Source organism: Rhinoderma darwinii, chromosome 1, assembly GCF_050947455.1.
Source record: "Rhinoderma darwinii isolate aRhiDar2 chromosome 1, aRhiDar2.hap1, whole genome shotgun sequence".
NCBI classification, from domain to species: Eukaryota; Metazoa; Chordata; class Amphibia; order Anura; family Rhinodermatidae; genus Rhinoderma; species Rhinoderma darwinii.
The window spans coordinates 621,421,963-621,435,480 of record NC_134687.1 but is presented as its reverse complement, the minus strand read 5'-3'; the positions used below and the strand labels follow the sequence as shown (position 1 = coordinate 621,435,480).

At 42.5% G+C, this 13,518-nt stretch overlaps 1 protein-coding gene across 2 annotated transcripts in view; it reads left to right on the top strand.

The window, feature by feature from the left end:
- NUP155 (nucleoporin 155) overlaps window positions 1-3,386 on the top strand; it is a 45,839-nt gene extending 42,453 nt beyond the window's left edge. For both annotated transcript variants that reach the window (XM_075842111.1, XM_075842102.1), the window contains exon 35: window positions 2,993-3,386. In XM_075842111.1, coding sequence (XP_075698226.1) covers window positions 2,993-3,137 — 145 coding nt within the window. In that variant the 3' untranslated portion in view covers window positions 3,138-3,386. The remainder of the gene's footprint in view (window positions 1-2,992) is intronic.
- Window positions 3,387-13,518: the final 10,132 nt, after the last annotated feature.

Genomic DNA, 13,518 nt, shown 5'->3' with positions numbered 1-13,518 from the left:
CAGTGTATTGTACCAGCAATTTGACGATCGCTACTTCAAATCCCCTGGTGGGACTAATAAAAAGTGTAAAAAAAAGTTTCATAAAGTCTGGTATCGCAACGTCCGTCACAGTCGGAACTATTACAATATAACATTATTTAACTCGCACGGTGAACGTCGTAACTAAAAAAAAAAATGAAACCGCCAGAATGTATGTTTTTTGGTCAACTTGGCACTAAAAACAATGTGACAAGTGATGAAAAGGTCGTATGTGCCAAACAATGGTACCAATAAAAACCAAAACCGCAAAAAATAAGCCCTTTCGTCGCTCAATCGGCGAAAGAATGAAAAAGTACTGGCTCTCCGAATATGGTAATACAATTAATTATTTTTTTTAACAAATAGTTTTTTCTTTGTAAAAGGAGCAAAACATTAAAAAAAAAACTATATAAATTTGGTGGTACCGTAGTCGTATTGAGCGCAGAATAACGTTAATTTGTTGTTTTCACTGCACGGTGAACGCCTTAAAGAGGCTCTGTCACCAGATTATCAAATCCCTATCTCCTATTGCATGTGATCGGCGCTGCAATGTAGAGAACAGTAAAGTGTTTTTATTTAAAAAACGTTCATTTTTGGCCAAGTTATGAGCAATTTTATATTTATGCAAATGAGCTTTGAAATGGACAACTGGGCGTTTTTTTTTCGTTATGTCCAACTGGCCGTGTATTGTGTTTTTAACTGGGCGTGTTTACGTGTATGACGCTGACCAATCAGTGACCAGTCAGCATCATACACTCATCTCCATTCATTTACACAGCAGCGATGTTCAGCCACATACACAGAGATTAACGTTAATCAAGTGTCCTGATAATGAATACACATGAAATCCAGCCTGGACGTCATGTGTATTCAGAATCCTGACACTTCTGAATCTTTTCTGTGAGATTTGCAGCAAGTGAAACTAAATCTCGTTTACCTCCGTAATCTCGCGAGATTTCGCTTCCCTTTCCGGAGTCTCACAGAAAAGATTCAGAAGTGTCTTGATAATGAATACACATGACGTCCAGGCTGGATGGTCATGTGTATTCATTATCAGGACACTTGATTAACGTTAATCTGTATGTGGCTGCACATCGCTGCTGTGTAAATCAATGGAGATGAGTGTATGATGCTGACTGGTCACTGATTGGTCAGCATCATACATGTAAACACGCCCAGTTAAAAACACAATACACGCCCAGTTGGACATAACGGAAGAAAAAACGCCCAGTTGTCCATTTCAAACCTCATTTGCATATATATAAAATAGCTCATAACTTGGCCAAAAATGAACGTTTTTAAAAAAACAAAAAAAAAACGTTACTGTTATCTACATTGCAGCGCCGATCACATGCAATAGGAGATAGGGATTTGAGAATCTGGTGACAGAGCCTCTTTAAATACAAAACACCCCAAAAAATGGAGGAATCTCAGTTTTTGACCAATTCCACCCCACCTTAATTTTTCTTTCAGTTTCCCAGTACATTATATGGCACTTTAAATCTAAAAAGCTAATACAAACTACAACTCCTCCCGCAAAAAAAAAACCAAGCCTTTCCACCACTCCATTGACGGAAAAGTAAAAAGTTACATTCATGGAAGGCGGGGAGTGAAAATCGAAAAAAAAACAAAAATGGTTTGGAGTTCAAGGGGTTAAATAGATTGTCTTAATAAATAGATATGCCCCATTATAAACGTCATGGTCTCTTTCACATCCTTGTATTGCATTGTCACCCACTGATTTGAGTGGGGTTCATATAATACTACATATTCCCTGCAGCGGTCACATTTCTGCAGAAAGATTTACAGGCTGAGAAATTGGTGAATATTTTATTCCTTGTGGGTTTTTCCGGCATTTCTAGGTTTACTGTCCCTTTTAAAGTTTTGTTTCCATTAAAGGCGTATTCTGGTTTCATACAATAAATAATCTTCCTTGTATAATGAAAAGTTATACAATTTCCTAATCTACTTTCAGGTTTTAAGATCTCTGCTTGCTGTCTTTCAATAGGAACATTAATTGTTTACTTCTAGTGGATACAATTCTGCCCATGGTCATGTGATGATCACCCAGGTGCACGGCTCTTACAGTACAGTTATCAGATGTGTCTTGTAACAAACCCTGCACCTGTGCATCCATTACATCACCAGGACTAATTTTAAAGTGTGACTGAACTTTTCATAAAACTTTTGACATGTCAGACTGAGACCCCACCGATCGCTAAAACAAAGCAGAAGCACTCGGGTGAGAGCGGAGCCGCTTTGTTTCTGATCGGTTCTGCGCAACATTCCTTGGAAATCTAAGTGAGCGGTGTACGGGTTCATAGACTTTCTATTGAGTGCGTACACACCTTGGGTTTCCGGCGAAAGCTGAACAGATCGCTCAACTGATCGCTTCGTTTTATCGATCGGTGGGGGTCTCAGTTCTCTTGGGTTCAAAACTTCTGACATGTCACTGACATTACAAAAGTTTAGTTACACTTTAACTATGAAACCTCCTATTGAATAACAGCAAGCAGAGATCTTGAAAACAGTGTGGCATTTTTACGGAAAGTAAATTGTAAAACTATATTTTTTCATTATACAAAAAAAAATAAAACATTTGCTGACACTGAAATATAACCTAAAGGGGTATTCCGGTTACAACAAGTTACCCCCCTATCCGTAGGAAAGGGAGAAACTTGCTGATGCGTGTCTGCCCGACAGCTGGCACCCCCACCGTTTACGAGATAATAGCCAAACGCTGCACTCTGCTATCTCCGGCGCTCCCATAGAGAATGAATGGAGCGGCGGTGCGCGTGAGTGACCTGCCGCTCCGTTCAAACGGGGGGTACGGGGCCCCCGTTCTCGTAAACAGTGGGGGCGCCAGCTGTCGGATACCCACCGATCAGTAAGTTACCTACAGATAGGGGATAACTTGTAAGCAGAATACCCCTTTAAAGATTATGAGCCTAACCGAAGTATCTATTCCCTTTAGGCGGCTGTTTAACATGGTCTGTCTGGATGCCATCTCACTCTATCTAGTCGAGCTCCATTCAATGGAACCCACGCTGGCGGTACAAGCGGCCGTAGGAAACTTCAAATCTTTGCAAGCCAAAATAGAAAGGTTAGGTTTTAACTAGTCCTTGAGATGACGTTTTTTTAACTGGTTATTCGGAAACTACCTCGAACCGAGCCGACGATAGTGGAAAACAACGAGCACTTGGACGGGATCGGAGGACGGCAGCGCATCCATATTTTGTATTCTGCACTCTTCAATCAGACCAGAAGTTATGTAAATAAAACCAACTGGTTTAACACCGAACACATCAAGTTTTTTTCTCTGTCCCTAAATGGAATAAATCCTGATTAAATCTAAATCTAGAATGTGATCCATTTGTGGCTTGCTTTTTCCGGAAAGACTTCCATACTGTAGTACCACTTCTTGTTTTCTTTATATTGCTTATAAAGCACCAACATATCCCGCAGCGCTGTACAGAAAATGGCCCCCCTCACTGTCTGCAGAGGGGCTCACTGTCCTATTCTATCTGTATGTCTTTGGAGTGTGGGAGAAAACCGATGCAAACTCCCTTGATCAGATACAATCTAAGGCTCTATTCACATTGTAGTTGACATATATATTGGGAAATGCTCTTGACATCTGCCATACTGTTGCATACGTCCCCTCCAGTGCAAAAAATATAAGGCTTCACTTTCCTATACAGCAAAAAAAAAAAAAAAGTTAAGCTATGTATACCAGCCTGGCAGACGTTAAAAGAAACTCTTTAGGTATCTATCAGACCCATTGGGATCTATGGACAAAGTCAGTATATGCGCTGAATGTACACTGCAAACACAATGTGAATAAGGCCCTAAAGCGGGCCATAGACATGAGATACTTCTCTACAGAACCGTGGCAGATCCAGCTTAATAATGTGCATAGTGGTGTCCCGACTCTTCCCTAAGGCCTCATTCACACGGCAGGGTTTCCCGGCCGTTCATAAATCGGCCGGCACCCGGCTGCATTAGGAATAATAGACCCCTAATGGGGCTATTCACACGACCGATTTTTTGACGGCCGGGAAAACCGGCCGTCAAAAAATGGGACATGCTCCATCTTCGCCCGGGCGCCCGGCTCCCATAGAAGTCTATGGGGCCGGGTAATACACGGCCATCACCGGGATGTGTCCCGAGTGATGGCCGGGTTTTCCGGAGCTTGCGCTCTATCTCCTCCTCCTCACAGCGCAGAGTGCATGTGAGGAGGAGGAGTTGATGCCATTCGGATGAATGGCATCGCTGTACACTGTGTGGCAGGGCCGGGGTGTACAGCAGGTGGAGGGAGCGCTGCGCTGGCTCCCTTCCCCTGCTTGTTTTAAAAGCGCCCTGGCCCGCCGACACCTTCGATGGCGCCGCTAGCAGCTGCTGCGGCTGCTACTACTGTAGCGACCCCACTATAGCAGAGCGGGGAGGTATCTCCCCGCTCTGCTATGTGCTAGCCGCACTTTAGCTCCTTGAAGGAGCGGAATCCCCGTGTTTTCGGGGATTCCGCTCCTGGACAGAGCGCTTGATGTCTCTGTCCATATCTGGGCAGTGACATCAGGGGAAACTCCTGAAGCGGAATCCCCGAGCACATGGGGATTCCCCTTCAGGAGTTGCCGCTGATGTCACTGTCCAGATCTGCCCGGAACGGGTGCAAAACTTTATGCAAACCGGCCGGGCAAAATGGCCAATTTTACCGGCCGACACTCGGGCTCGGGAACGACCCGGTCGTGTGAATCCCGCCTAAAGGCAAGTGTTGGGGGAAAGAAGGTTCGGGCACGTGGGATTTCATCCCGCAGGAGATTACAGGTTTTTGGCTGCGACTTATTCCCCTAATTAAAATGTGTTTGGAGGAATAGCTTTCAGTCGACCGCTATGTAAAGTTTATGGCCTCCTTAACATCTGCTGTTAATCTTATGTGTATGACCACCACAGATATCAGATTGTCGAAGCGCTCACAAAACTTAGCTGGGCCTTGGTCTGCCTATGGTCTATCTCATGTCTGGTGGCCAGCTTTACAGGAGGTGAGGTAAATAATACGAGGTTAAAATAGGGGAGGGAAAAAAAAACTGGTTCTCCTTGGGCAGTAGGTGATGTGTAAATGTAGGAACATTTAAATCATACCTCCATTGAACCTGTGCTGTTTGATAGTTTAATTCACTTGCAGGCTGCACCTTTTCCACGAGTAAGCTTGTAAAATTTCTAATCAGCTTGATTGGCCCAAGTGCTATTATTATCTGTAAGTATTATTATCTGCTAGATCTGCCCGGTCACCTGTAAGTGGTGTTATCTGCTAGATCTGCCCAGTCACCTGTAAGTGTTATTATTATCTGCTATATCTGCCCCGGTCACCTGTAAGTCTTATCTGATAAATCTGTCCTGGTCAACTGTAAGTGCTATTAATAGCTGCTAGATCTGCCCCGGTCACCTGTAAGTACTGTTATTATTATTCTTATCTTATCGATCTGCCCGGTCACCTGTAGGTGCTATTATTGTCTGCTAGATCTGCCCTGGTCACACGTAAGTGTTATTATTGTGAAGTGGAAGTGTCTAGGAGTAACAACAGCTCTGCCACGAAGCGGTAGTCCACGCATAGTCAGAGCAGGGCTGACGTGTGTGATGCATGAAGTCGCTTATCCTCTATTATATCACTCACTAGAGGTCCACACGGCCTCTGGAAGTGACATCAGCACCAGAACTGTATATCTGGAGCTTCATAAAACAGTTTCCATGGTCAATCACAATGCCAAGCGTCAGCTGAAGTGGTGTAAAGCACGTCGTCACTGGATTCTGGTGCACCGTGTTCTTTGGAGGGCAGAATGGCGACCCACTATCTCGCAGCCTGATGGATGAATCTTGGTTTGGCAGATACCAGGAGAACACTACCAACCAGAATGCATATCGACTACTGTAACAAGTGGTAGAGGGAGGGTAATAGTCTGGGGCTGTTTTTCAGGGTTTGGCCCCTTATTTCCAATGAAGGGTAATGTTAAAGCCACATCATACAAAGACGTTTTAGATGATTGTAGCTTCTAGTTTTGTGGTAACAGTTTGGGGTTTGGCCCTTTCCTGTTCCAACATAACTGTGCCCCAGTCGCACAATGCGATCCATAAAGATATGGGCTGATGAGTTTGGTGTGGAGGAACTCAAGTGGCTATACAGAGCCCGGACCCAATCCCATCCAACAGCTTTGGGATGAATTGGAAAGTCGACTGATCCAGGCCCCCTCCCCCAACATCAGTGTCTGACCTCACAAGTGCTCTTTCAGCTGAATGGGCACAAATTCTCACAGACCCAGCCCAAAATCTTGTGGAGTCACTTTGTAAACGCATTACATTACTTATCTTGTCCTGATCTAGTGTGCTTGTATATACTCTAGAGCTACATTCACAATTCTGATGGTTGTTATTGGAAACCGTCGATAAGCTTCTTGTCAGACACACCCCTAACAGCTGAGCTCCAGGCTCATAACTGCGAGTGTTGTATTCTTTCTTAGTGTTACATAGTTAGTACGGTTGAAAAAAGACACATGTCCATCAAGTTCAACCAAGGGATGGGAAAGGGGAAGGTAAAAATGTCTACACATAGGAGCTTATATTTTTTTGTTCTAGGAAATGATCTAACCCTTTTTTGCAGCATCTCCTGTCCCTGCTGTGACGGCTCTTGTGGTGACTATTCCATAAATTCACCGTTCTTACAGTAAAGAAGCCTTGTCGCCTCTGCAGGTTGAACCTTTTTTTCTCCAGACGGAGGGAGTGCCCCCTTGTTTTTTGAGGGGGTTTTACGTGGAACAGGATTTCACCATCTTTTTTGTATGTGCCATTAATATATTTATATAAATTAATTATGTCCCCCCTTAGTCGTCTCTTTCAAGGCTAAAGAGGTTTAATTCTTTCAATCTTTCCTCATAACTTAGATTCTCCATGCCCCTTATTAGCTTCGTTGCTCTTCTTTGTATTTTTTCCAACTCCAGGGCATCCTTTCTATGAACTGGAGCCCAGAACTGAACTGCATATTCTAGATGAGGCCTCACTAATGCTTTGTAAAGTGGTAATATTACATCCCTGTCCCGCAAGTCCATGCCTCTTATTACACTACAAGATCTTGCTAGCCTTTGAAGCAGCTGATTGACATTGCATGCTGTTATTTAGTTTATGATTCACAAGTACACCCAGATCCTTCTCAACAAGTGAATCCGCCAGTGTAGCTCCCCCTAGGACATATGATGCATGCAGGTTGTTGGTACCCAGATGCATAACTTTACATTTATCTACATTAAACTTAATTTGCCAACTTGATGCCCAAACACTTCGTTTGTTTAAATCCGCTTGCAATTCACGAACATCTTCCATAGACTGAACTATATTACATAGCTTGGTGTCATCTGCAAAAATAGAAATAGTGCTATTAATCCCATCCTCTATATCATTAATAAATAAGTTGAATAATAGTGGTCCCAGCACTGAACCCTGGGGCACACCACTTATAACCGGGGACCATTCAGAGTAGGAATCATTGACCACAACTCTCTGGATACGGTCCTTGAGACAATTCTCAATCCAATTACAAACTATATTTTCTAAACCTATAGTCCTTAATTTACCCATTAGATGTCTATGAGGGACAGTGTCAAATGCCTTTGCAAAGTCCAAAAACATATCCACAGCGGCCCCCCTGTCTAGGCTTCTGCTCACCTCTTCATAAAAACAGATTAGGTTAGTTTGACAACTTCTGTCCTTAGTAAAACCGTGCTGGCTGCCACTTATAATGCTATTTATTGTCACATAATTCTGTATATAGTCCCTCAATAGCACCTCAAACATTTTCCCCACTATGGATATTAAACTTACTGGTCTGTAAATACCTGAGGAAGACCTAGAGCCCTTTTTGAAAATAGGCACCACATTTGCCCTGCGCCAGTCCCTTGGCACTATGCCAGTCACTAGAGAATCTCTAAATATGATGAAGAGGAGGACAGAAATAACTGAAATAAGCTCCTTAAGAGCACTAGGGTGTAACCCATCTGGTCCCGGAGCCTTGTGTACATTTATTTTATTTAGCTTGGAACATATCTACATTCATCCAATTCAGTATACCAACTGATATATTAACAGCACTGGCACCGGCTACATCAGCTGCTCTTTCTTCTGTTGTATATACAGAAGCTAAGAACCCATTTAGTAACTCTGCCTTCTCTTGATCCCCTGTGATCAACTCCCCATTACCACTATCTAGGGGTCCCACATGTTCAGACCTTGGCTTTTTTGCATTTATATACTTAAAGAATTTTTGGGGATTTGTTTTACTTTTCATTTTGTATTTTTGCTGATTTTATTACCTTTTTACAAATTTTATTAAGCTCTTTATAAATACCAAAGGCTACAGCTGTACCCTCAGATTTGTATTTTTCAAATGCCCTTTTTTTTTGTCCTGTATTGCTCTTTTTACAGCAGGTGTAAGCCATGTGGGGTTTAATTTTAGTCGTTTATATTTGTTACCTATAGGAATAAATTTTGCACTATAATAACTCAAAGTAGATTTGAAAATCTCCCATTTATCATTTGTCCCATTATTTGACATTAGTTCTTCCCAGTTTATATCCTGAATTTCAGTCCTCATCCTGGGGAAATTGGCCATCTTAAAATTAAGTGTTTTTGTCCTCCCCGCCTGCGTTTGTTTTTTACAGTATAGGTAAAATATAACTATATTATGATCACTGTTACCGAGGTTTTCACGAACATTGACATTCCCAACAAGATCTGCATTATTAGAAATGACCAGATCCAACAGAGCTTTACCTCTAGTCGGGACTTCCACAAACTGGCCCATAAAATTGTCCTGCAACAGGTTGAGGAAATGTCTCCCCTTTGCAGTTGAAGCCGAACCATGACACCAATTAATATCCCGGTGATTAAAATCTCCCATTATCACTACAGTACCCCCCTGTGCTGTCCGCTCCATCTGTTTATATAGCTGACCTTCCATCTCCTCAGTTATCTTGGGGGGTCTATAGATTACACCAAAAGTCATTTTTTTTCAGTGTTTACCTCCCTTTGTAATTCCACCCACAAGGTTTCAACCTCCTCACAATCGTCACCCTCTGTCTCTTTCACACTCGCCTTCATATCACTTTTCACATACAGACATACACCACCGCCTTCATATCACTCCTCACATACAGACATACACCACCGCCTTCATATCACTTCTCACATACAGACATACACCACCGCCTTTCCTATTCGCCCTGTCTTTCTGAAACGTAAAACCCTGTAGATTTACAGCCCAGTCATGTGGAGAGTCCAGACATGTTTCAGCAACACCAACTATATCTATATTTTCTTTCAGCTCCCCCATTTTGCTTGCTAGACTTCTGGCATTTGTGAACATACACTTTAACTTGCCTTTAAATGTTTCACTTTCAGTATGAGAAATGTGGTTATTTGACATTATTTGGGCATTTTCATTGCTGTTTTGTAACTAAAGGATCTCCTTATCCTGTTGCCTAGTCCTCTCCCCACAGTCTTTCACCCTCCACCAATATAGTCTGACCCCTGTCTAACCTGACTGCTCCTTTATTTTCTACATTGGCCTCCCTCCTCAGCCCTAGTTTAAATACTCCACCACCCCAGCTAGAATTCTCTCTCCCAGCACAGCGGACTCCCTTCCATTTAGGTGCAAATCATCTCAGAATACAGTTTGTACCCCAATGAAAAGTCAGCCCAGTGCTCTAGGAACCCAAAGCCTTCTCTTCTACACCAAGACTTAAAGGACGGGTGTCGCGAAAAAACATTTTTTTATATCAATTTGCTTTTAGTGTTTTATTAAAAAATGCTTTATTTGTGTGTTTGTGTTTTACTTTTTTTATTTTTGCACTTTTTCTTGTCTATGGGGGCTGCCATTTTTTTTTCATCTCTGTATGTGTCGCTTAACGACACATACAGACATGGAATATGGCACATACAGCCCCATAGAGAATGCGAACGGGACACGTTCCATTCACTATGCTGTACGCCGCCGCTCCCACACAGTCCAAATGGAAAGTCTTCGGCCGAGCGACGTGAAAAAATTAAAAAAATTAGAACAATGTTTAATCATTTATACACTAACTGTTTAACTAAAAAAAAACATGCATTTAACTCCCTGAGCTCCCGCTGTCTTTCCTGTGATGCGCATGGCACAGGCAGTATTCCTGAGAATACTACCTTGGAGGACCTTCCCTTCAGCTTGTAGCCTAGTTCTTTAAAATTATTCTTAAGGCTCCTCCACCTACCATTTATTCTGTCGTTGGTACCCACATGGACCACGACAGCTGGATCATCCCCAGCCCCTCCCAGCAATTTGTTCACCCGTTCCACCACATGCCAAACCCTGGCACCAGGGAGACAGTAAACCATTCGGTTGAGGCGGTCTTGGTGAAAAATTATTCTATCCGTCTTTCTGATTATAGAATCCCCTACAACTACCAATTGTCTTGGCTTACCTGCATTACCATCCCGCCGACTACTAGCTGGGCTGTTCTCCCGGCTGTTAGGGAGATACGTATCCACTAGGGCTGCCATTTCTGAGACCGACACCCTCGCATCATCACCCAACTTGGCAATTTTGCTTGGAATATCAGAAACAGGATTGGCCTTCCTTTTCTTGGACCCCTTTGTACTGCCCCTAACTACATTAACCCAGCTACTTACCTGATCCTGCTCACCCATGTCTTCACCCTCAAGTTCTACCCCACAAACTGCATGCTCCTTGAGCAGCATGCTCCGATCAAGATTGTCTATCGCCCTCAGTGTTGCATTCTGATCCTCCAGATTTCTTATGTGAGCTTCCAGGTGAACAACATGCTCACATCTGCCACAGAGATATTCACCCAGGAACTCCGGCTCCAGTCGTGCATACATATGGCAGGCTGTGCACTGAAGAAAACCTCCAATCTTGCTATTGTCTAAACGCTCAACTGATGTGTTATAAATAGAACAGCATATCCTGATGACAAATCTGCTTTAATGTAATCCGCTCATTATTTTCCCCTATCATAGATCATTAAGGAGCCAATAAGTGCAGTATAACTCTAAGGGCATGTGCACACGATAACTGCAGCTACGTCTGAAATTACGGCGCTGTTTTCCGGAGAATACAGCTCCTGAATTTCAGACGTAATTGCATGTACTCGCGTTTTGCGGGGCGTCTTTTACGTAATTTCGGTGCAGTTTATTAATTCGTATTATTTCGTATCAGACAGTCCATATACAAGGGTGGTGCTGGTTTTTTTTTGGGGGGGGGGGGGGGGAAAGCAGCCGTTCTTCCTAATTCATGACAACCCCTGTATAGAAAGCTGTGAGAATTAGTTTTCATCCGACGTTCTCAGAAAAAGATATAACAGGTGAATGGCATTTGTAACAACACAACAGGAAAGACATAAGCACTCATGTTCACTAGTTATTTGTTTTGTTTTTTTTAAACAACCAAGTATTAAGAACAATACAAGATAAAGACTCGAATACTAAATATGCAAAACACCAGCAGAAAGCAAAGCTACGTAGTCGATCGATCGATCTCATATCTTTCTGTCTTATCTATTTATCATCAATCTAATATCTGACCAATATTTGTGAGCTATAAGATGCATCAGTCCCTTATATGCAATCAAATAGACAATAAGAGGCGCTCTCTCTTCTCTCTTTCTCTTATATATATATATATATATATATATATATCTCTCTCATATATCTGTCTCGCATATCTATCTCTTGCATATCTATCTCTCTCATATCTCTCATATATATATATATATATATATATATATATATAGAGCTCTCTCTTTCATTTACGTTGATTTAGGTGGCTATGGGACCCTATAAGTCCTAGTTACGCCTCTGGCTGCATAATTCCTGTAGGTAAACTTATCATCCAGGGCTCTAGGTGTCCAGGTCTATGGGAGCAGTAATGATGGTTATAATGTTTGTCATCCAGCTTTCCAAGAAACAGAATGAAGACTTGATTCCCCAAATGGTAAAGTACTATGATTGCAGACTCATCTGTTGACCACATGGACACTTTTTCATACTGTAGATAAATATATAGGGTATGATTGTGGTGTAGGATGCGGCTATTAGACTCGCAGTATCGATGACATGATGGGACCTACTGGTGTCTTCTTTGATTCGTAGAGTCAAATGTGTCACCCAGAATATTAAAAACACTCCGACAACTGCCATGATGCTTATGGCGGCTCTGATCTGTGTCGTGGGAGCGAGGTATCTTTGGAGTCTTAGCTGCCAACCGACCTTTACTGCCTAAGGTCTTAAGGAGCTCAGGGAGCTTCTCCTTGGTATTTCCCATAATGTACTGGTCCTGAGAACAGGTAAAGCTAGGGAAGTAGGCCTCACCTGTATTATATGTTTCAGAGGCAAGAACTAAGTGAGTAGCTTTGAGGTCATAGATTACTGTGGTCTGGTTACTTTCCTTATAGTTGCAAGGATTGTAAATCATACTTGCAGGTGGATGTTTATGGTCTTCGTCATCTATTGTGTCTTTTTCCAGTGAAATTAAGACTTGCTTGATGAGTTGTCCCTTGCCAAAGTTCTTAATACTGTCTCTCGCTGGATCTTCAGAAGTTATCTGGAATGTTTGTGTTGAAACAAACTCAAGTCCATTAGCAAATGAGGATACACCAGACACCAACTGCTTAGAAAGCCTTTTTCCTCCTTGCCCTCCAGTGTGTTGGCACTTGGTCATTCCATTGTCTCCACAATCGGTCACCGAAGTTTTCTCGGCTGAAATTGCTTTTGTTTTTGTACATATCTGGGCTGAAACACGTCTCCTATTGCGTATCAAATATATGATGATTTTGACGTTGATAAAAAACATTCCAAGAATGGGAAGAGCATTGGCGAGAACCAGATATAGGACCATATAGACATGTTTTTGGGACCTGGAAGGAAACGTGTCCTCACATCCAAAAATGCTTTGAGTGGTCATCGGCTGGTCCCGCTCCTCACCCTCGTCCTTCATCATATACACACTGGAAAAAAACAAGAATGGGATGCTAAAAGTAACAGAGATCAACCAGCCGAGAGAGACAAATATCCTCAAGAGTCGAAGCTCCGTTGACCGGAGGATGTTGCCGTTTATGGGCTTGCTTCCAATTAACTTCTGAAACCAGAAGATGCTCATGGCTAGAGCCGTAAGAATACTGTTGGTGATCGAAAGGCTGGCGATGAACCAAAATACCTTGCAGTATGTGTCCCCCAAAAACCAAGTTCCATACATTTCCACCAAGAGGCCGGGAATGTCCACCATGCAGTTTGTAAGAAGGTCTGATAATGCAAGGTTGATGAGAAGAATCTTGTATGGTTCAATCCTACGATTCACAGTGGGTATTGTGAAAAATAATAAAGACGAATTTCCCAAGATTCCGAACAAGCAAAGCAATATTCTGAAGCAAAGCTCGGTAAGCTTAGACACGTTTGTGTTCATCATGA